At 30.6% G+C, this 25,735-nt stretch overlaps 1 protein-coding gene across 3 annotated transcripts in view; it reads right to left on the bottom strand.

Moving 5' to 3' along the window:
• LOC126739489 (homeobox protein araucan) overlaps positions 1 to 25,735 on the bottom strand; it is a 197,003-nt gene that overhangs the window by 33,033 nt on the left and 138,235 nt on the right. For all 3 annotated transcript variants that reach the window (XM_050445190.1, XM_050445189.1, XM_050445191.1), the window contains one exon: positions 11,501 to 11,619. In XM_050445190.1, coding sequence (XP_050301147.1) covers positions 11,501 to 11,619 — 119 coding nt within the window. The remainder of the gene's footprint in view (positions 1 to 11,500; positions 11,620 to 25,735) is intronic.

Here is a 25,735-nt window from a genome sequence, read left to right as displayed (position 1 = left end):
ACAATTTGTCATTCACTATTAAGGACATCGTTCTTCTTTTGGCCTCGAAAGTCTTGAGAAATAATGAAAGCAGCATCATGAAAATTTGGTTTTTTTAGAAAGGGAATTTCGAAAAGGCATGTCGAAATTGAGCCATTAAAAACTTGGCTATATCAAATCTGTTTGAATCACTTTGAATATCAAATCTGCACATTAAATACACCCATATAAAAAGCTGAAAAATTTCAAAATTATTGATTTGACTGCTTTTAACTTTTAACAATATTTTTAAAGCATGATTTTCTAAACCGTTACGGTTACTACGTTAATGGTTTTATCAAAATACCCTTATTATTTTTTGATAATTTGTCGGCTAAGTGTGTTAAACTGCTAACTCCGTTTTCTACCATTTTACAGGAAGTTAAAAAAACATTCTAATTTTACAATTTAAAACATAGTTGTTTATTCTTTGTTTCCAAAAAATGTATTGTATTGTAAGTGAATATTTCTTATAAATAAATTATACGAAAACTTTTTTTTTATTAATTTATTGGGGTTTAAAGGAGATAGCAGGTTTTTTTTTTCAGTTTTACTATTTCAAAATCAGGAGTTAACAGGTTTTCATAACGTTTCAATAAAAACCATTATTATTTCTTTATTTTTAATTTTTTTTAACAAAAATACAAAAAAAAATACATTCTTTGGTAATAAGGAAAATATGAACAGAAAATCAGATCTAAAAAAATTTCCTATTTTGAACATTCTAAATAACTAAAATTAAAACACAAAACAAACTAATCATGGGGAATATTGTCATAAAACTCATGGTAGTCGACAGGCAGGGTTGCTTTTAGGAATTGTAGGTCATTAAATTTCCTTTTTGAAATTTTAAGTCTCTCAGCATGAAGTTGATTTAGACTATCAAATGGACAGGAACTTACTGAAGATTTTCTTTGGGGTAATATTTGCCATGTATCTTCGAAACTTAATTTATAAAATATACCTCCATCTGGGATATATTGCAATGCCCTAATCTGCGTTACCTTTGCATCACCTTTATTTCTTCCTGGACGGATACTTTTGAAGAAGTCAATTTTATCAATTTTTTTAAAAAAAGTGAAGTTAAGGTAATTTATTTCGTAAGGGCTAGGAATTTTACGAGCATTTCTACAAACTTGTCTATACTCAGCGGGTACATTGATATTAATTTTTTTTAAGCGTCGTTCTATAGTAGAGTGCATCATATCTGCCTCCATTTGAGTATGCCCTACTTCTAAATATTTTTGTGTAATTCTAACATTAAATTGTTGAGCAAAGTTCAAAAGTGCATTACTTAGTAAAGCGTTCCGATTTTGGTAAGTACATCCATCTGTGTATATTATTATATTTTTATCATTGCTTTTGTTTACAAGAGGCATTACTTTAATTTCAAGGAAATTACACCAAATAGTTGCAAATTCTTCAGAGTTTACACCTGCTTTAGTTTCGTTCTACAAGTAGCAATAACCATTCTTATTTATTATATTGTAGAAACATAAATTATGAACTTGCAGTTTTGTCCTATAATACAAGCTGCTGACATTTGACTTTGGTGACATTAGTACAGCTTGTAAGTCAGCCGTAAATACACATGAGTGCTTTTGCTTATCACTCTCCTTTTCCATTCGAGCTTCATTCTTCCGCTTGATATGTAAGCTAAATTCTTCTTCTGATAGGTTTCCCAGTTTGAAGTAAGTACACTTTTCACATTGGCCTTTCTTTGGTGAGAACAATGCGATGTTTCGTGTATTTAACCCGTTATTAAAAATGGTTATCGATAGTGGCTTTAAACTTCGATTTTTGCACCAGTCATTTACATAAAAGTCGTATAATGCCTTTTTCGTATGCCATTCTGGAAGAAGGTACTTCTTTTCCGTTTGAGATCTGCAGTAATGTGACTCAAGTGAAGGCATGGAATCTAAAAACTCAAACAGTTTTTCTTTGGCATCTTGAAAAGGCTTAGCTTTTTTCTCACTGTTTCTACGTGAATAAGGAGCTTCCTTTGGTGTTGATATATTCTTCCAATTTAACACTGACCATCTTCCAATACCCAGTGTATTTAGGAATATTAATCGGCATACTCGTACCAATTCATCATTTATTTTTAAATGATACTCCAATGTTTGTCCTATTCTAGATTCGTCGGGAATATTTCTTTGTCTTTGTCTCGCCAAATGCCAAAAGTAATTAAAAATTGTTTTTCTGTCAACTTCTTCTATTGATGCACATCTAAGTATGCCTTTTGAAGTTACTGGACACCTGCACTTTTCTTTCATTTTTCGTGGCTGCTTGGGTTCATCATATTTCCACCGATTATTACTCTTTTTTCTTCCCAAATCTGGTTTACCTCTCTCCCGTAAAAGTTTATTTTTTTCAACAAGCCATTCAGATTTATCAACCTGGAATATTTTCTTTCGTTTTTTGCTTTTTTCTGGATAATCAAACGCCTCATCCGAGTCAGAATGGTCAGACTATAGAACCAGAGGATGGTTACTCTGATCAAAATCCGATATTAAATAGTCAATCTCTAATTGATCTTCGGCCAAGGATTCGGAATCTATTATACCTGCTTTTATAATATCATGGTTCTTTTTCTTATTATCTTCGGCTAGGGATACGGAATCTGTTGTACTTGATTCTCGAGTATCTCGGTTCTTTTCTGTATCTTGGGTCAAGGATTCCGAATTTGGTGTACCTAATTCTAGAGTGTCTTGTTTCTTTTCTGTATAATTTACTTCCGACTTAAGCATCCAAGAATCTGGTTCTTCGATCAAAGAAAGTAGTGTGATATCGTCATTTTCTATAGCAAAAGGACAGTCTATTTGATGTGATGTAAGAGTCGAGTTATCGTATGAACAATCCATTATATTTATTTTTACATCAGGTACTGTAGTATAACTGGCAGTGACAGATGTTTCCAAATTCAAAACATGATTCAGCGGAATATCCATATTTTCTTCACCAGCAGATAAAACACTGTCGACATCGACAGCGTTAACTAAATTATCTTCTAAGGTAACATCATCATTGAGTTCCGTAAAGATATTTTAAGCCAGTTGTACTATTAGCCTACTGCGATCGGAACAACGATCCATCTGTAATAAAAACAAAACTCCCTAATATTTATGCAACTGTACCTACCAATAGTAGGTACACAGTATTGGTATTCAAAAACAATAAAAACATTAACAAACAAAAATTATTTAATTTTTTTAAGAATTTATAGTTTTTTTAAACTTCAGAGTCATTCCAAAGTTGATGATTTCCTTTTAACTGGAATCACCCTGTATGAACTAACTGACTAATAAATGTATATTTAGGGAATATCATCTAAACCGGAGAACTATATAATTATAACTTTAAAAATGTAATTATAATCCAAATAATTAATAATGCCCTTTAGGATTTACTTACAGAAAACCTGTTATGATCAAGAAAAATAAATATAATGAAATTGGAAAAAATTCTAACTCCATAATATTCGTAATAGGCTATTTTTTATAAGTTATAATAATTATAATAATAAATAAACTATATTATAACATAAATGGTACTTACCTTTGGCCAGTTAATGCTTTGGAATTATTCTTTAACTACTATTATTTTTCTATAAAATTCGTATAAACAACGGAGGCACGTGTGCGAGTGGCAACAGGTATATTTATTGCGTAGTTTAACGCATGACAGCGGAGATTGACAGCAGATTTTCAACGGCGAAAAAATTAAACATTAAGGAAGCAGTTTTTCGCTTGGCCGATTACTTGAGTTTAGAGTAAAAAGTTGATGTAGCCTTTTTTCGTATAGGTGTAAAACGGAATTACGCTTTAAAATGTATAAAAATCAATATTTGGCCTAGAAATGGAGTTAGCAGGTTAACGCACTTAGCCGACGATTTTAAACTTTAAAGTCATTGGTCACCTTGAAGATCGAAAACCTGCACATTAGATACTCCTGCCCAAAAAGCTGAATAATTAAAAAATTATTGGTTGGACTGCTTTGAACTTTTCAAAACATATTTAAAGCAGGCTTTTCTAAACTCTATGCTATTTATTTTATCAAAATATTCTTATAATTTTTTGAGATTTTGGACCTTGATCTGAGTGTTCACCTTAAAGATGAAAATTGAACTGCCTTTGCTTTCAGGAGTTTTCTCAAGAATCATCTCCACTATCTCAAGCTCTTGTTCTTTATTTTTCTAGAATGATTTTTGGCTTCCACAAGGTTTTTTTGTGGCTGTTTCTGCTCTTTGCTGAATCTGATCCTTTCACCTTTAAATGTGTCTACTATAGTATTAAATTTCTTTATTTTAGCCTTTACTGTATCACCATAATTATGTCTGAATTAAACAAACTATAGTTTCCTGATTGCTTATTGGTTTTATTGGGATCTACCTGGGGATTAAATCTGGATGATTTCCAGATGATGAAAACGTAGTCCACGAAATGTGAACGCATTTTTTTATATCAAAAATTAGAGGAGCGCAAGCATGTTGCATTATTTGTATCATGTTTTTGTGAAGAATATCAAGGCAAGGAAAATAAATAAAATTGCAATAATTAAGGATTGAAAAAACGAGTAATTTGGTTAAATGGTTTTTCAAAGTTTATAGTTTAAAAGCCGTATATTAGTTAAACGAATTTTCAGCTTGGAAAACGCTTACACATAACATTTCTACATGTGAACTAAAACGTTATTGAGAGTCAATAAAAATACCAAGATTGCAAGCTAGTTCTTCAAAGGCCAATTCTAGCCTATAAGATTTAATTTCTTCGATTTAAGATTAAAGTTATGTTCGAATGAAATCACTTAGGAGTTTAAGATCATCATTTAAGGCAACAGAGGCAGCGTTAAGTTCAGTAGAATCAAAAGAGTTATATAGTTGCGTGTCACCAGCATAAGCCATCACATGATAATTCTTTAAAGACGACCAAATATTCGCAGTGTAAATAATAAAAAGCAAGGATCCAAGTATGGATCCTTGTGAAAGCTACAATACCTAAGCAATCTAAGCAATCTAATATCATTATTTTATTGATTTCCTTAGTATCAGTTAATTTAAATGAATAATTATTGCTCTTACTGAAAACATCTTAATTCTGAAAATTTATTTTGTCATCAGAATCATAATTGACAATTTAAAAAAGTGTCGGCCAAGTTCTATGACCATTGTTTTGAGAATGAAATAAATTTAAATAGTTTTGCTTTTTTCAGCGAATCATATAAACACATTAATTTGTAAGATATTTCTAATGATTCTAATTAATGAGATCCAGAAGTATTAAGCAAATGGTTACAGGATCGGTCTATTGGATGGAAATAATTTTGTTCCTTACAGGCACTCCTGTAATAGGAATTCGAAGAGTTTAAAGAGAGGGCATACATTTTGGAGTTTTTTTCCAAAAAAAAAAAAGAAAAATGTATATTCCAGAAATTAGGATATTCATGCTAATACGAGTTCTGATACATCTGTTATAAGAAATCGAAAATCTGTACATTTATGTTATGAATTTTGGTAGTCAGAAAACTTTGACTACCATGACTTAGGGTACTCACTGTATTGCATATATAATTGACTTTTCTCTTACAGGCTCTTCTAACTTAATTTTAATATTGACCATGAGTTCTTGAAAAGGCATAAATAAAATATTCCAAAACGTTCTTCTAACATCCTAATTCAATAAAAATACAGCAAGAGGTAAAAAATAAACCAAGCGACGAGAGAAAAAAAACACAGATTTATCACGACAGTCAATTATTTTGTGCAAAACCGTCAGAGCGGGAAATGCAGCGGGATCCGTTTTCCGCACCCCGCACAGTTGGGGTTTTGATTATACTTTGAGTGGTTTCACCCCTATTAAGCCCTCTGTGTGTGTGTGTATGCTACTTTTTTCCTTTTTTCCTAAGAGGAGGGTCGAGAATAGGCCTTTTGTAGAGGGCTGGAATAGGGATTTTTTAGAGAACACTTAATTGAGATTTAATGTAATAGAAAGTGAAGAAAATTGCCTTCGAACTTTCTCTTTTTTTAACAAATAACTAAACTTAAAATAGACTTCGGCTATGTTAGATTTTAGAGTTATAATCGTTTCAATAAATTCATTAGAATGATTTTAATTGAATTGTTAAAAAATGTTAAAAAAAATTGGCAAAAATCTTTGTGGAGTAAATAAGACCATATAGGCATTAGGTCAAGTGCCTAAGTGACTGAAAAAAAAACAATTAACAATAATGAAATACAAATTAAAGTGAGAAAATTTAAATTTATTAATAAAAAGTAACTCAGATCCATATAAGTTATGCATATATTTATATTTGACTAAAAAAATACCAAATTTTTGGTAAAAATATGGAGTTTAATCTGCCAGTGAACTAAGTTTCTTAAAGAATTTCATGCTAAAGAATGCCCTAAATTAAAATAAGAATTCCTCGGCAGTTCGGCTTTGTGATCCCTCAAAAGAGTTTTGCTATGGACCAGTGATCTATACATGATTAAAGCAATGATAGTAATATTGAATAGAACCAAGAGGACTCAATCAACTGCAGAAATATAATACGGATATAACTGAGAAATTAAAAAACTGCAAAAAATATAATTTGCTTTCGAACTTGGTTTGTTCGTTGATACAAACATAATTAAGTTATTTTATTGCGTTATTCATTTACAACAGACATGCAGCACTTCAGTATCCTGCAGTTTCAGGTTCAAACTTACGTCCATCTTTAATAATGTGGTTAGTAAAAAGAGAAGACGCTATTTAAGGTGTTTTTAATTAATTTAGTATGTTCTTTTATAGGAGTTTTAATTCTCCTTGCGCTTTGACCGATGTAACATACATTATAGTCAGGATAAGAGCATTTTAGTCTGTAAACTCTAGAGAGACAGGAATCTGGTCTTTGGTATTGATTAGATGCTGTGACAAGGAGTTTGAGGAAGTTTTTGAGTTCTATAGTGTCTTTACAAAGAAGATTTTTATTAAGGATATAGTTTTGATGTTTTCAATGTATTCTATTGATGGTGTTGTCAAGATATCCGTTATTTTTAGATATCTCATAAATTAAATCAAGTTCTTTTATAAAAGTTGTATAAAGAAAAAGGAATATTAAAGTGTCCATGGAATAATGAATTAAACGCAGGAAATTTTTCCTTAATAGAATGATTGGTGGTGAATTACATTATCTGTTGTTGTAAGTTTTCTATAAATCTCCAGTGAATTGGTACCTGACCTTTTAATCAATAAAGGATAATGAACCTTAATTTTCTTTTTCATAAGTAAACTTAATAGAGCTGTGAAAAAAGTTAATATTTTTTTACAAAATCCTGAAAGTTATTTTTAGATCTAGTAAAGATTGTAAAAATATCGTCCCCGTATCTGTACTAGCAATTGATGAATTTTTTAATGGAAAGGCATTCTGAGATCTTCTTCTCAAGAAAAATTCTGCAAGGAAAACAAATTTAAACCCATAGGCAGGCCAGACTTAAAACAGACAATAAAACTTTTTGTTAATGTGGAAAAATTCTGTTTAAACAAAAAACTTCATTCGAAAGTAACATTTAAAAACTAATATAGGTAACTTGGACACGTTGATCTCCTTAGACGAAGAGACTGAGTTTATTCTAGGGAAAGGAACTTGCAAAGAGATCTTAAACGTTCCACAGATCGTCGAAAAACCAGAGTGGATTAAAAAAAATTTTTTAGTGCAGACAGATTTTTTGTATTTTATTATACTTAAAATATAATATTATAAGTATATTTATTACACTTATGATAAACTGTTTAGTTGATTTTTAAAAACGGTTCAGCTATGTTTTTACTTCGTTGTACTACATGAAATTACTGCTGGTTGGTAACCTTTTGCTTCTCTATCTCTTGCAATAAATACAGTAAGCAGTCTTCCTTTAGGTCATGCTTGAGCTTGGTCTTCTTAAATTGTTGAATTCATATTTTATTCTCTTCTTTATTGCAATATGCGCCATAAGAAGATAAATCTAACATTTTCAAAAATATTTTTCTCTCTATTCATAACCTCACCTACATGCGTGGGTTAAAAACAATGGATGTTGGCCAAAAATATTCAAATCAAAAATTTTCTAAGAATCTGTATGGATTCTTTTGAATTTAAATATCTATTAATTTTTAAAGTAATCGGCTATTATTAAGTTAGGATTTTCTAAAATGGTTTATCTTAACACTCTCAGAATCTGCTAACATGTGTTTAGATACCGCAAGCCTATCAAAATGATGGAAGTTAAGCTTAAGTCGCAAATTTAAAGCTTCTTTATATTTGTTTCAAAGTTCAACGTTGCTTGAGTTAAAAGATAAATCGACCATGAAATTTATGTCGACCTGATAGGGATGAATCATGCCTTTAAAGGAAGTGAAGTCTGATACCAATAGTTCTTTAAGCATTTGTTGTTGAATCAAATTTTCTAGTTTGTTGTGATTCCAGCTAAGTTACCTGTAGATTATTATTGCCAAGTCAGACTCTTTCCCCCTAAAGGGCTTCTAGTTTCCCTCTACAGAAAGGTTTTAAAAAATGTGTTCCCACTAAACTATATTACGATGTTTAAAACTCCCGCTTATGTAATAAAAACTCTTTTATTTAGTAGTATAACCACCAATCTGGCAGCACTGAGGTAGATGCGGACTCGATAAACTAGGCAAGTAAATGAACCTCTTTAATGTAAACGTAACTCATGTTCAAATAAGTTATGCACTAAAAAAATACCAAATATTGAACAAAGATTTAGAGTTCAGTCTCTCAGTGAATTAAAATGCTCTAATAAATAAATCAGAATTCCTCAGCAGTTCGGCCCTGTAATCCCCCAAAAAAGCTCAATAAAACCTCAGAGAGAGCCTATTTTCGCCACACACGTCCGCGCTCCCCAATTCCCCAGCCCATAGTGCTGACTTGGGGTTTTCCCCCCTTACGCCCCACGCTTTTTCCGGGGGGAGTAAAACAGAGGGAAGTGCGAACCACCCCATCTCCTCGACGGTTAAAGTCTTTTATATCAAGGGTAGATTGATGGTTTAATTGAGTTTAGTGTTTTCCAGTCAATCTGGGGCGTGAATCGCTGTTTTGGATTTATGGCAGCTTTTCGTTTCGAGGGCATTTAAGGGGAGGGAGAAGAGGGAGGAATAGAGGGATTTTCTTAAGAGCTCAGTTTTTTCGTTTCGTTAAGGCAAGTGGTTCGCTTATGAGAGAATAAACTGGATGGGGTGTGTATCAGCTGCGCTTATCCCAATTTATTTTGAATTTTCAGTAGACAAGGTGCTATATGAAAATGGTTTTAGATTATAAAGCTTTTTATTAATGCACTGAAAAGAAATAAACTTGCAAAATTCAACTAAATTTGATCCATATTTATTATTCAGGAGAAAGTGGTACATATTTAAATTGATGTAACTTTATTTGGGTTAATCAATTTCGCAAGCTTTAGTAATTTATTTTGGTTTTCTAAAGAATACGGGCTATTTAAGGAATTTCCTTTTTAATTATCATTCATTTATCATTTGATTAACCTTTATTAAATTTACTATGATACTGTAGATTTTGTATTTTTGTTTTGCTTAATGTTATAGCTTAAATAACCAGTATCTTTGTGAAGTATGAATGATTTTTTTTATTTAACCACTGCTAGTCAAGCCATGCACATCCCTTTATATAGAAAAAAACCTTATTTTATTCAACAATTCAACAATGCCTATTCTTTGGACTTACTCCTTGTACATTAAGAAACACAATGACAACTCAATAGTATTAATATCAAACCCAAATATGTTTTCATGAGCAGAATTGTTAGACCGGCAGAGCTGTAGTTTCGTATAGAGATTCGCTTGCTTGTACATTAAACTGGATTATTTTCTCTGATTTGGATCATATATTAGAAGAAAGACTATTTCCTCACCACTAATTTAAAGAAATCTTCTATATTTCTGTAAGCAATGATTATGATTAAGGTCTTGTTTAATTGTGATAATGGAAATCCTTATTATGCTAGCAAAAAATGATGAGTTATTAGGATTGTTCTAACAGGAGTGCCTCTAATATACAACAACAATTTTCTTTTTGTAAATTAGGAAATAACTTTACTCCAGGGCTTCAAAATGAAGTGATTCTTGATAATTAAGATTCTTTGACAATTATGTAACTATGTATATAAGTATTCTTGCATGTATATCAGTATTCTTCTTACAAGAGATCCTGTGGTATACAACATCTTCCTTCCTCTTGTAAATTAGGGAATAACTTCACTCTAGGACTTTAAAATAAAGTGATTTTTGATCAAAGAAATTTCTTACAGAAGCGCTAGTGCTGTGAAGTGTGTCAATAAAAGAATAAACTTTCGTCAAGCAAATCTCTAACTAGCCGAAGCTTACAAGTTGTTAGGATTTTTCTTACAGAAGAGCCTGTGCTATAGGGAATAACTTCACTCCAGGGCTTTAAAAAGTAGTAATTCTTAATTAAAATACCTTAACAATTTTATAACTCTGGTCAAGAAAATCCCCAAAATCTTAGCAGAAAATTATGAGTTATTAGGATTTTTCCTATAGGAGTGCATCTTTCTTCTTCTTGTGAATTTGAAGTGGCTTGATCTTTATCTCGCCAAGCATTTAATAGAGAACTATACTCAATTAAAGCAATTGCTTAAGGGAAAGTCTTTCCTATAAAAACCCTAAATAAGATCTACTATCGATTTGTAAATAAGTACAAGTTATCCCTTATTATTGTTCACATGGATACATAAATTACTAAAATATGACCGATCCATGACATATTTTGTTAACTCAGGAGAATCTTTGCAACGGCTTAACATCATCTGTAATTTTTTAAATTTTTTTAATATGCGGTAACTAATCTCTCTAAAATTATTGCTTTATCGATTATATTTTCAGTTTTTTTTAATTTTTATGTGAAATTTGTTAGCTTTTTCAATTTTCTTGTTTAGAAATATTGTTTTTTACTTTTTTATTATTGCCTGAATGCTTATTTTTTGAGGTGAGTATTTTAAGTGCAAATATAAAAATGTTGTTTCAATAATAAAGTTTGTTTCAATAATAATAAGAAAATTACGCTCTCAAGTGAATAAATAAAATATTGTATTAGACTTATCTTTTCAAAAATTAAAATGTAATTAAAATATAAATTTAATTAGAAACCTTTATAAATTTGCAAAAAAATTGCAACGACCTGAAATCAATACATATCTACTTAATTTGAGGATAAAATATACCAATATTATTTTTCTTACACTTTACTTAACAATTGTTAATTTTTCCAATTGTGTTTATTAATTATCAAGTTTTTTATTAATTTTTACTCTAAAAAATAATATTATATTATGTACTGGAAATATAGTGCTTTCCTAATAAATGGAGCAAATTTGTCCTTTTCATGGAATACATGTGTACTTGGAGAATATCAAGTACTGTTCTATTTTAAAGAAGAATTACTTGCAGATAATCATACTAAAACTTCGACTTACCCATAAGCTGCCAAAGCTGGATCATAAGGGTAGTACCCGGTGGTGGGTTGTAGACCTGCACTCGTCCATGCAGACATATCAGCCGCCCCACTTGCATCTTTTAAACTATAAGGATTACTCTGAAAATAACAAAATAAAAATAAAAATTATTTTCCTTATAAAAATGAATTTCTACAGATGGTTTTCCACGTTTCCATCGTCTACAAAAGGCATTACTTGCGTATATAAATTTATACAACAGAAACGTTAAAATAAAGTACGGTAATTTGTAGATGCGTTATTTCGCCGGGACTTATATGGCGAACCATAGGATTTATACCATGCGGTTTTTCATTCCGGTCGCTTGCCATCTTTGTTTCGTGATTATGTATTGTTCGAATTTGTCTCTTTGTCGTACCATACGTCGAAGTCGTAAATTTGCCCTTTAAATGTCATAAATAAAATCGCGCTCCTTATTATTATCTTTTCTATGGCGTATATAAATAAACTTTAGACACCCTCTAATCTTTGTCTAAACAGTCTTATTATACCTCGAGCCCTACTAAGTCTGTTTAGATAGAGATAAAGTGTGTTTGTTGACTATTTAAGCCCTTTTGACACATTCTACTTGTGAAGAAGGTCGTAAATTTTACACCTCACTTATTTATGTAAATATTATAGTTACGGCTCTGCTAATAGGTCTAGGGAATATATGATTTATATCATGGATTTTTTTTTTATTATTTATAAATATAATTAATGATGACTTTTTATTTTAAAAATAAGAATAATTTTTAGCCCTAAAATGTTTTTTTCAGAAAAAGAATTTTCTATTAAATTACCATTTTTCATTGGCATTTCTCGTCTTTCATTCATATTAATTTTCTCTTTTTTACGGAATTATTATTAAAATCGTCATTTTTATTTTATTTTTATATTAAATAGTTGCATTCCAACATTTTTCTTTACAATTTCTGTTTTAAACGCAGTTTTTTTAATTTGCTATTTTTAGTTTTTTAGGTTCATTTCTATATCAAACGTTTTCGTTTAAATATATTTTTTTTCAAATTACTCTTTTTTGTATTCAAATTAATTTTCTGTTTTGCACAGGTATTTTATTAAATCATATATTTACCTTAATTTGTATACATATCAAATAGTTTAATTCCAAAATAATCATTTGTTTCTTGAAATTACTATGTTGTATTGAGATTTTTTTTTAATTGCTATTCATTATTTAAAAAAATAAAATTTGAATATTTATTAATTAATCTATTTAACAATTCCAACAACAGTTTTCGTTCTTTAATTAATTTTTCCAAAATATAGCTACCATTTTGAAAAGTGTGTTTTTTGACACTTTTTTACTTTTTTTTTTTGAACATATTTACTCTAACCTAAAGTAATCAAATATTTTATTTTTATGGCCACATATTGACTGATTTTACAACTTTTTAAATAGACTTTTATCACACGTTAAGTGAATTAAAATAAAAATAGTTGAAGAACTAAGAAGTTTCAATTGCCTGGAAAAATAAAATAATTATTTTAACTTCCTGGAAGAAATATATTTTGTATTGCCTTGAAGAAATACACAATTCTCTAAAAGCCTTAATATAAATAATATACAACTTAATTTTTAAAATGTCTTCGACATTCACTTCTATATCAACACATTAGGAGACTTGGAAAAAGGGACTTTTGAGAAAAATGCAGATTTTAAAAAACTTCGTACTTAAAAAAAATTTCGTACTGAAGTAAATAAAACTAAAAAAGTCCTCGAATTTTAACTTTAGAAAATTAAGAAATTATTTGCTATATTGTTTGTTTTTATATATACATTTTTTTCTTAATACACATGTTTTTTTTTACAAAATAAGTGTACTATTTAAAATTAAAAAGAATGGAATTCCGTTGAAAAACTCAAGAGGACAGCTTCACTGCTATGTTAAATGTATTCAAATGGAAATAGATGAAGAACTCAAGAAATACCAAATAGTTTCAAGTGCCTGGAAGAATTATATAATAATACAACTCCCTGGAAGGAATATCACTTGTATTGTCTGGAATTATTACATAATCCTTCTATAGTCTGAAATAAAAACTTTAGGAATACCTGTTCAATATTCAAATTCAGCTGCTGGTTCAATATGGCACGATTTGTCGTTTTGCGAGCTTTATTATTGAGTTTTCGTTAGTTGTTTTTTAAATAGATGTTAGTTTTCTCAGTTTTCTTTTTTGATTTTCTTAATATCTTTGCACTGTAATTCTTTTTTTTTTCTAGAATACTTTTTAAATATAAAAGACTCGTCAGAATTGAAATTCAAAAATTATTCAATATCTAAAATTCAAAACGGAAAATAATGTTGTGTATACAATGTGGCATTTAAGTATTCTTAATTTTCTGATCCAAAAGCGAATTTTATTTTTTCTAATATGATGAAAAAAAAAACATTTTTCAAAAAAAAAAACTTTGCAATATTTAAAAATCTCTTTTTAAAGTCACTGTATTTATTTTCAATTTTTTTTTCGATTTTTAAAGTTTAAAATAGCACAACAACATTTTAAAAAATATTACTTAATATTTGAGAAAATGTCTGTTTTACCCTTACGCTCCCAAGTCTACTTTTTTTAGAATTTTGAGACAAAACTTTACGCCAATGCTTATTATGACCTCATTAGAGATCATTTTTTTGAGAAAAAAAAAATCACATTTGATAAGTTTTTAGGGACTCTCACGATTGTGTTGGATAGGAGTCAAAATGATACTGGTACAAATGTGAAAAAAACGAAAAATATATTGAAAATGTTTATTTCTACGAAAATACACTACTTAACATGAAATGTTTTGAAGCAGTTTTGGTTTTTTTGTAAACGTAAGTAAACATTACACTTAATATATTTGATTCTTGATCTACTTTGACAGGATTCCAGGCAAGTGTTATGATTTTTTTGATCCTCATGTACTGGCCAATGATCAAACCCATCGAATCTTTTATCTTCACAAGGTAGAGGTGTATATCTTACCTTCTTGGCAGAAGGTTCTTCATTTTCATCCGTTTGAGCGTGTTCATAGTTTAGATTTCTTTTTTTTTTGTTCCACAAACCATAAATTCTCCTAATGCTAGTCGAAACTGCAAAAAATCTAAGATTTGCTTTGAGCTGTATCCATTTTTTTACAGTCATTTCGATATTCCATCCAGCTATTCATAATAGCTATGTCAAATAAGTGTAGAATGGTTTTAAATGTCTATTTTCGGGTTTTAAAGTATGTTCGATAAGCCTCAGTCATTTGATCATAAATATCAACTACGCCCATCTTTTCATTATAAACTTTAATTACATTTGGACAGGATACTTCTAAAAGTTTTTTTATATTTCTATCCCATCTCCGAACAGTTTTTACTGGTTCTATTCCAAAAGCCGTAGATGCCATGACGACTGATTTGTGATCTTTCCATTTTGTCAAACATACTTTCGTATCATTTTTTACGTGCACTTCTGCGTCGCCTCTTTTCATAGTAGCATCTTTTTTAAATACACATCCTTTTACTCTGTTTGTCATTATGGTTTCCGTTCCTTCCATTTTTAATTCTTTTCATTTTTCAAATAATGGTATTGTGGAAAAATATCGGTCAAAAAAAATAAAGCTTAAACGGCCCTAAACCAAGTTGTTTATCTGGCAATGGCGTCAAGGAACCCTGGTATATTTCGAAGTCCAATATTGTACCACAAGACGTTGTAATGACAAAATTCTTAAGTCTAACCTGCCTTGGTTTATTTTTGACAAATTGATGTATAGGACATCGTTTTAAAAAGGGTATCATTTGCTCAACAATTGAAAAACAACCATTCACTGGCCTGTGAATTTCAAGACATCTTTGTCGAACTCGGTCTATCATTGGTTGAACTTTCCAGAGATGATTCATTTTTTTGATATCATCCGATACTGATAGATTATAGACTACAGGAAAATTCGTTCGAAGTTTATAAAACCTGTCACGCGCCATAACATTAGCTATAAGAGGTAATCGATATTTGATACTTCAGTAAAGGTGGACTCTAGGAAACTTAAAACATCCCATAATTGCATGCATACCAAAAAATTGCCTAATTTCTTCATCAGTCAATTTTGGAGTGATTTCCCTACCATGTTGTTGCAAGTAATACTGAGAAATTAACGCTGCCCTCATTTCAAAAAACTCATCATTGAAATATCTACTAAAATAACCCCATGGACTCAAAACTGGCTCAGGTTTATGGTTATCAAACATAGTAGGGATTTCTTTGCCTTCAAATGGGTGCTTTACCCATGTTGGAGCAGAAGACTTTTTTTGGCTGGTACTAGGTCTAGACGCGTCCTCGTCACTGCTGCTGCTGCTGTCGCTGCTGCTTTCGGACTCTTCATCTTCCGATAAAACGCATTCGGATGGAGCAAAAAATTCATCATTAATCAATTAATTATCAATATCTCTTGGATCCTAGAAAAAACATAACTATTAAAAAACGGTACCGAACGATAACGTTTACGTAACGTACGTTTACGAACGGTAACGTTTTTTTTGTATTGGTTGGCTCCTAGCCGTTATAATTATGATACAGCGACATAGTACGTACTTCTAAAAATGGCGGCAAAATATTTTGAAATATTTTTGAGCTTATTAGGGAAAACAATGCATTGACATTAAAAACACGGTTTAAATTAATTTTAGTTAAAACTTACCGTTATTCGCCATCACAAGTCACAAGAATTCGAAAAAACAAAAAAAATGGTAATTCATGCTCCTCTGCCGAAGCTATCAAAATGGCTAAATCCAGCCCGTGCGTTAAAAGCATAAAGAGATGTCTTGCACAATCGTGTCGTATCGTTTTGGATAGTTAAAATATCGTTTTGATGTTTATATCCCATGTTAATAAGACTCACACAATTGTGACATGCTGGAGCGTAAGGGTTAAGAAAACTTACAGTCACTTAATATATGGCCACGAAAATATAATATTCCATTAATTTAACTTATTTATAAACTTATCTGCTTAACATGTTAAGCAGATAAGTTTATAGAATATATTAAGAAAATTAAATAAGAAAATTGAGAAAGCTAACACATATTTAAAAAAAAAATATAAAACTCGATAATTAAGCTCGTAAAGCGACATGTTCGGCTATTTCACACTAGGTAATCCAATCTAAGTTTTATTTTTGGGCACTGGAAACTAGTGAGTATTTCTTAAATGCGTCATCGATTTCTCTTTAAATTCACTCAACACAGCAATAAAGTTCGTTCAGACCTAATAAAGATTGGTTACTCTGTGGTAATAAAAATTAAATATTTAATTAATTTACATTGCAAGAAACATTTTTAAAAGAAAAAGTTTTAAAAATTAAACAAACCTTTTATAAAAGTAAAAATGATTTTTGAGTTTGCAGCCTTTAAAATGGCAAAGACATTTTGGAAAAATTAATTTAATAATAATCACTCTTCGTGGGATTGCTTATATTAATAAATATTTAACTTTTAATATAAAAATTACAAATAATGTAATTTTGTTGATTTTTTACCTAAGAACATAATAGTAATTTTAATGAAATTTTGCCAAGATAAATGTTGAAATCCAACTATTTCATATAGAAATAAGTTTTAAATGGTTGTAGAAAGCCGGCAATTAATTTAAAGAAAAACGCGAAAACTTATGAAAATCAGTAATTTAGAGAAAATTATGTTGTTCAATATGTTGAGGTGCTATTTTGAACTTTCTATGCTATTTTGAAAATTACAATTTAAAATTGGTTAAGTGACTTTATGAAGAAATTTCTAGATATTCTTAAGTTTTCTTATTTAAAAATTTTTCCACCATAATAGAAACATTTGTTTGCTTAGAAAATCAATAATTCTTATTTGCTACATTTTATATATTAACACCAATATAGTTTCCGTTTTAAATTTTTTATACAAAATATTAGGTGGTTTCTGAACCTATAATATACAACAGTATTTTTTACATGTGTCAGCTATTTCCAATTTTAAAAATGTTACTTCAATATTAATACATTATAAGACTTAGGCAAAAGATGCCATTTTAATAAATTTAATATTTTTTTTATTTGAAAACCAAAATAATGTTATGGGGTAAAATACCTTAAAAATTTCTCGAATTTTGAGTTTAGAAAACTGAAAACTCATTTTTGTTAAAATAGCCTAATATGACCATTGAAAATAAAAGTTTCATATTATGATCAATAAACTAAAACACTTCTATTATATCCAACTTTTTGAAAATACAAATATTGTCCTGCATATTAAGTTTTCAAACACCTAAAATCGCGCATAATCTTTAAGGGTCCGACGAGTATCTTTTTTAAATTTTAGTGATTTAATAGTTAGTTCATAACCATTTAGGGCCTGATATGATTTTCCTTAATTTTTTCAATTTAAAACTGATAACTGATTGGTCATAGACTTAATGATGTTAAAAAAAGGAAACCATTTGTATAATTTTAGACGTTACGGTAAACTTTAAAATCTTATCGCGTATGAGTGACGTGCCCTGTTGAAGGTGTCGGCAGATCAAAGACCGCCATTTTGACACGTTCGATAAGCGCTTATCGTCGAATTTTACCCGCGTTACGATAATTATTCGTTGTGTCGACATAAAAAGCCGACAATAAAGTCAATCTCGGCCATGGATAACAAAATAAACAGAATCGAGGCGATAAGGATGCGGTTTATCTTGGGGCGGCGTTTTTGAGCGTCACTTCCAGGTGACTGCTGAGCAGTTTTCTGTAAATAATCATAAAATATTTTCGTGTTCGGTTTGTTGTTCTATTGATTCGTGATAGCTGCGTGTTTATATTTTTTTTTTGAAAACTCAGCTGCTTTTTTTAAGATTCAATGCAAAACCTAATTAATATTTAAAAAAGCTAAAGTTAAATGCCTCATAATACCTTTAAATTGTTTAGTATTCAAGAATATGCCTCAAGAAGGCCAGAATTCTCACGGTTTTTCACAGAACCGAAGATATCCTCGGCGGGTATCAAATAAATGATGAAGGAAGGAAACGGCTTATGCAGTGTCATCGCACTCTTCGGCCTTATGTCTGTGAGAAAACTTATTTTTTTCATTTATATTATAATATTTTTTTGCTAATTAGTTACCGAATAAATTAGTTTAAACCCTGTGAAAAAGATTTAAATTCATAATGGTCATAAAATAAGATTAATCAGATTTCAAGACTATCGTACTCCAAGAGGTTATGGTCCTAATTTTTTTTTAAAACAAATAACTGCTATTTTATTAAAAGTATTTAAAGAAAAATAACCGTCATACCTTAAAAAGTTATGCATTAAATCGTGAAAAAAAATTGCCTTTAAAGCTTTCCAAGTTTCCAGACACGCAACGGAAAAAAGGGAACGCGCCAGTGATAAAAATCGTGAAGGTATTCATACGGTCCCGGGAGAATAAATATATTGAAAAATCCGACGCTCAAATTTGACAGATATGATTTAGGGCGTCGCACTTTATCCGACGGGGACACGGCATTCCCTAAAATCTCACTCTTTTCAAGAACAGTGACGGAGGACTAATATTTTCTCTAGTATAATATATAAAAAAAACTTCTTCAGTACAGCAAGAGTTAAAACCTAAGAATCATCAAAAGAAGAAGTCAGAGTGAGACATATCAAACCTCAGCAATCAAGCTTAAAAGAAAGTTTAAAATGGCTCAGGTAAGTGGAGGTGGCGGAGAGGCACAAATAAGTTTCGTGTGTAGCAAAAAATCCCAAGTGCTGAGAATGTAATGCTGAGGCTCAGAAGTTAATGTGAGAACTACTTAAGACTTAGGTGAGCATAGCAAATGGACACGAAGGACTTTTATTTTTAGCAGAAAAAATCAACTATACTGATGACAAGAAAAACAAGGAAGTCAGGGTAAATGGTACTAAAGCTTCACATTCAATTTTAGTAAGTCCTATATAATGATGATCTTCAGGTGAACAGTATAAAAAAATCAGGTGATTCAGAAAATTAGAAGTTCCTCAAAGCCCTTAAGAGTGAAAAATATCAAGTACCTCAAATCAAACTTAAAAGATTCTTTATGATGACTCAGATCAGCAAAGAGTCAAATCAGTAAGAGGCCACAGGGAAGTCAGTTAATTAATGATGATAATTAGAAAAAGTAAAATTAAAGATAGAGAAAGGCGGACTGAGGCCCAACCTTAAAGACACTCTAGCATTTTCAACGTCTTGACTTGGAAACCATAAAGAAGAAATCATTTTCAGCAATTACAAAACCGAAGTCTATTAAATGATATCCTCTTGTAAATTCAGTAATAAGTTCAGTAAGTTCTAAAATCTGAGCATTATCAGAAGAAGAAGTCCGAATGAGAGATATAATTCTTATCAATCAAGCTTAGAAGAGCCTCAAATTGGCTTAAGTGGAGGTGAGGGCGGAGGGACACGAAGAGTCTCAACGACAATCAGAAGTCAATGTGTGGAATACTAACGTTCAGCAAACAAGCTTAAAAGAAAGTTTAAAATAGCTAAAGTGAGAAAATAGACGAGATGAAAACAATATTAATGATAGTTATCAGAAGAAAAAGTTAAGGTGAAGGGAACTAAAGCTACTGTAATCATCCACTTCAAGAGAGCAGTGCAAGAGAATCAAGTGAATATCCTCAGAAGTTTATATAAACTAATAAGAGTTCTTAACAGTGAGAGATAATAAATACCTCAAGTCAAACTGAAAAGAGTCGAAAAATACGACGACTCAGTTCAGCAGAGATAAAAATAAGAGATCGCAATCTAAGGAAGTGTTATAATTATCAACAGTTAATTAATGATAATAGTCACGAGGAGTAAACATCCTTAAAGAATAGAACCTCCAGGATCAGCAACATCTTTACTTGGAAACTATGCAGGAAAAATTATGTTCAGTAGTGATGCTTGGCAACCCCCTATTACTAGTTACCAAAGACTTAGGAATACTCTAGAATGTGAACTATTTTCAAAAAAAAATTGGTTCCGACATTCTTGTCTGCAGGGAACCCCTATTAGCCTTCCTTTCTTTTCTAGTGTACGACTTAATACTGAGTCGTCAACATCTCAACGTGACTATCACTAGCCTTTTGACCTAAATTCCAGAATTTGAATCCAGCCTTGTCCATTACATTCTCTATTAGTTTTGAAATAAACTCTCTTTTCCAGCTTTTTAAGCAGCTTGGACTACAACGTCCAAGTCGAGACTTGGAAAATTGTTTCTCCTTTGAAAAAAAATAAATAGACTGAGAGGTAAAGGAAGATGGACTGAAGCGCAACCCTAAATATCTTCTATAGAGACTCCAACATCACCAAAGTCTGTACTTGGAAGCCATGAAGCAAAAAGTCATATTCAGCAACAAAAATTAAGATTTAATTAATTATCTCCTTTGGACAGTTATCAAAAAATTAGACTTATTTTAAAATCTGCACTATTATCAAAAGAAAGTATTGGTTTAAGCTGTTCAACGAGTTGGATGACTTCAGGTTATTCCAACTAGCTTTCTTTTCTTTTCTAGTGTACGTCTCAGTGTCTCATTATATTTTCGGAATCTCAGCAACCCTCTTGGTTGTGTGATACAGTGTTTGGTTTGCGTATATATTATTCTTCCGAATAGAGATGACTAAAAATCATAAAACATTGCCAGTGAAGGCGATTGTGGGAATGTAGTTGATTGTAAAGCAGGATTCAATGTGTTTACTGGTATTTGATCCTGGGGTAGCTAAAAATAGCTAGTTAGTGAAGATGACTAAGATGATACCTTAAAAGGGATAATTTTAAAGATGCTGTGACCGTTGACGTAACTCTTTACTCATGAACCGAAATAAAATACTGTCAATGTAATTCATAATAGTGACCCATGTAAATTCATCGAAGCCTTCCAATTTCTCGAACACTAGTTGTCCATATAGCAAACACTGATTTGATTTAGATTTCTTATCACTACTGATATTTTATTATTTTGTATGTTTCTCTCCTATATCCAAGAGTCTCTTTTTTGAATTAGCACGCTTTAAGCGGATATTTATTTTCCTTTTAGATAAAGCAGCTATCCTATGGACATCTGAATATTATCCCTAAATAATATCTAACAAATGTATACACGAGACACTTTTGGATATACATTTGGATCCATTTTTTGTCCTGTGATGTACACTTAGTTGTACCAATTTTGTACACTGAGAATTTGCTTAAAAAGAAAAACATTTAAATTACTAAATATAATTTATTCCTTCTTTTTATGGCTGTCTTTGTCGGCTTCTTATCAGCTCTAACTTAAATTTACTTTTAGCACTTTCAAAAAAATACATAAATCCATACACAAAAAATTAGGACATTGACATTTTTCTTACTGAAGTGCCTGGAAGAAATATAATTTGTTTCTTATTGGCAAGTAAATATCTTAATTTCTAGTGGCTAAAATATTGATTTTTAGGATATTTCATGGGCTGTTCAAGCAACTACCGAAAAATCTATTGAAATCCATACACTAAAAATTAAGATATTGACATTTTTCTCACTGGAGTGCCTGGAAGAAACAAAATAAGTTGACTCTTATTGGCAATCAAATATCTTGGTTTATAGTGGCTTAAATATAATTATTGATTTCTGGGATACTTAATGATACTTATTTTTGAAATAATTACTAAAATTCATACTCTAAAAATCAAGATATTGATATTTTTCTTACTGGAGTGCCTAGAAGAAGAAAGTTTCACATTTCAGTAATTTAAATAGAAAATTTTTTAAAAAGTAGGTTGTCTAAATTATTGTTATTTTTTTCTCATTTTGTTTGAGATAATTTAAGATAGTTGACCTACTTTCACGATCACTTTACCATTTCTACAAGACTGACAACTTTTTCGAATTTAATATTTTTCATTGCATAGCAACATTGGACAATAATACAAATAATGGGTATCCTAAACTGGCAATCCATTGACTGTTTAATGAACATTTATTCCTTGTACTTAGACATACTGAATAGTAATTGGACAAATTTTATATGTCCATTGGACAAACGGTGCTATCTGGCTAAACGTTTCCTGTTGCAAAAGCTTTTTCTCTCCAATAAAAAATATTGCATTTTCTCGTGTTTCTGAACTTGGCTTTGTTAATTAATTTTAAAAATCATGTTCAATAATATGAAATTTAAATCTAATTGATGATCTCCTTCTACCTTTTATCAAACACTTAGTTCAGAATCTCAAAAGAGATGAGTATTCTCAAAATAAATTATTGGATGGGATGCTCTTTTCTTAAGTTAACTCAAACTAACTTTCCTATCTTTTCTAGTAAACAACTCAATATCTCAACATTAGTTGGAGCCATGATTAGCCTTTTACCCTACATTCTTCATACATTGTCATTTTTCCTAATAGAACTCAATTTTGAATCCAACCTGGTTCACCACATTTTCCATTAGTTTCGAAATGAACTCTCTTTTACAGATTTTACAGGTTATTATAGTTACAGCTGCTTGGACAACAACGTCCAAGTCAAAACTTAAGGAACATTTTTTCTCCTATAAAAACCAGAGGAATGCTCTATGAAAACTCCAGACTGACCAACGTTTTTACTTGGAAGCCATAAAGGGATAATCATGTCAGAAAATAAATATGTAGGTCTACTTGTTGATCTCCATTTTCCAGTTATCAAAAACTTGGACTTAAGGACTCTGGCTGGACTGTTCTAAAAAGAGTTGCAATTTTTTCTGGTAAATCTTAATTTAAATTCAGCCTGGTTGGTAATATTTTCCATTAGCTTTGGAATAAACTATCTTTTTCAGCTTTTACAGCTTATTATAGCTCACAACATTTAAGTCAAGACTAAAAGAAGATTTTTTTTCAGTAAATGTAGAAGAAGCAGAGAAAAATAAAGAATATTTTTATAATGTCACAGAAATGAAGCAAAGTATAATAACTTTTTTCGGAAATCATTTTCAAATTTACAATACTTTCCTCCCATTCCAGTTTTAACATTCAGACCCAAATTGTTGGCACGTATAAGGCAGATTGATTTAAAGTTTGTTATTTTAAGAGATGTAACATTTACATTGCTACACCATCACTTGTTTGCAGACTATCATTGGACTTCTCTCAGTCTACTGATGACTTAAGAAACATTAACTCCTGAGAGGTGCTGAATGAAGCAACAGGTGCTGAAATTGTTTTACACAAGAATATTTGATTTCCAGGATAGATTTTTTTTATTAGATAACGACCATATGGTCGCGCTGCTGTCTTTTATACGCCCTACCGTCTCGCACGTAAAAGAGATATAGTAAAGAGAGAAAAAAATTCCTCTCGATCCATATTTATGCGAGGAGAGTAAATCTTTTTGCGGAAAGATGCGAAAAGGGACGCCTTCACTCGGCAGGGGTTAGAAAAAGATGAACGGCCTCCGCTTCTCGCCATCGCGGTCGCGATATTGCCCCGGCAGTTGATAAAAACGACATTAACCTCGTTATTTTTAAACCGCACGGCGGGTAAATTGCTTTTGGATTTGTCGCCTTGAATTTTGAGTAAACGTAGTTGGTTCTTTAGGAAAAAAATAAAGAAACTACTTCTCTCTACATCACTAAGTCATTCCCCCAACCCTCACTATCCTATGAAACCAGTACTAAGTATAAAACAATTTAGTAAAGAAAAGTACCCCATGACCTCTAAAGTTATGCCTTTTTGTGAATAAACAAAAGTCAATTTAACTGAAGTAGACGAAAGTTTTAATATTAAAAATATTTTTTGATTATGATCAAATTATACAGACACACGTTCATGAACATTGTCATTTAAATTCACAAGAACACGTACTTTATTAGATTTCTTACTGGTTTATTTAATTATTATCCACTCCGCGGTGTTTAGGAAACTGGTTTTTGGTAATTTAAATAAGTGTACGACCCGCGTAGCATAATTTAAAGGCCACAGTCAAGAAATAAAGCAGTAATAGTATCGTCGTTATTAAACGAGAAAAAAATTAACCGTGCGGTATTTTATACAATTACGGTTTGGTGTATCGGGAATTGGTCTGGCTTTGCACCTGTTTATCGCTTGCGTGAGCCGTAATATACTGCGAACATTTTGTATATACTTTTTCCATTTTTTTATTATAATTTGTTTAACAGTATGAGCATGACATTACTGATACCGAACGGTATTAGGGTCGTAAATTGGTACATCTGCCACCTTATTTATAAGGTTAGCTTACAAAGAATGCTTCCGTGAATACGACGCTTTTTATTTTATAAAAATATTTCTCATAGTTTTTTATATATTGGGCTGACTTTTTGTTTCATGAGAATATTCTTATTATTCTTTTAGAAATTAGACTTTAATGTAATTCAAGTTTTTGATCAATTACTACCCTAAGATGCCACTCCATAAATTGCTTGATATTTTGCAAAATATTCTTCGACCTAATTTAGGCCATAACACTAGTTATTAAAAATACATTTCTGAATATTAAACTTTTTATCTGATGAGAATATTTTTAGTAGTCTCTTAGATATTGGACTTTGAAGCGAGTAAACCGTTTAAAAATTAATCACTACCCTGGGATACCATCGCATTCCATGAACTGCTTGGTATTTTCCAAAATATCTTTGAACTAATTTAAGCTCTTAACAATATTTGTTACGAATATTTTTCTTAATATTAAACTTTTTATTTCATGAGAATATTCTTATTCGTCTTTCAGATATTGGACTTAGAAATGGGTAAATAGTTTCAAAATAAGTCACTGTCCTAGAATACCACTACATAAATTGTTTGATATTTATCAGTTCACCCATTAACAATATTTGCTAGTAATATTTGCCAATATTAAACTTTTTGTTTAATGAGAATATTCTTATTAGTATTTCAGATGAAATTGGGTAAACCGTTTGAAGATCTATCAATACCCTGGAATGCTACTGCAGAAATTGCATGATATTTTTCAGAATATTTTTTGAATTAACTTAAACCTAAGACAATATGTGTTGAGAATACATCTGGAAATAACAATTTTTTTTGTTAAATGACAATATTCTTATTAGGCCTTCAGTTATTGGGCTTTAAAGTGGGTGAATAATATGAGAATTAATCACAATCTTCGGACTTTACTGTAGTTTCCTTAAGTAAGTTTCCTAATACTTTCCAAAATATTCTTTTAACTTATATAAGACTGTAAAAATATTTGTTAGAAAAACATTTGTCGAAAGAAGGCTATTTGTCTCATGAA

The sequence above is a fragment of the Anthonomus grandis genome, chromosome 8, assembly GCF_022605725.1.
Source record: "Anthonomus grandis grandis chromosome 8, icAntGran1.3, whole genome shotgun sequence".
Classification (NCBI taxonomy): Eukaryota; Metazoa; Arthropoda; class Insecta; order Coleoptera; family Curculionidae; genus Anthonomus; species Anthonomus grandis.
Note: the sequence above shows the minus strand (reverse complement) of the source record. Positions and strands in the feature narration are given on the sequence as shown.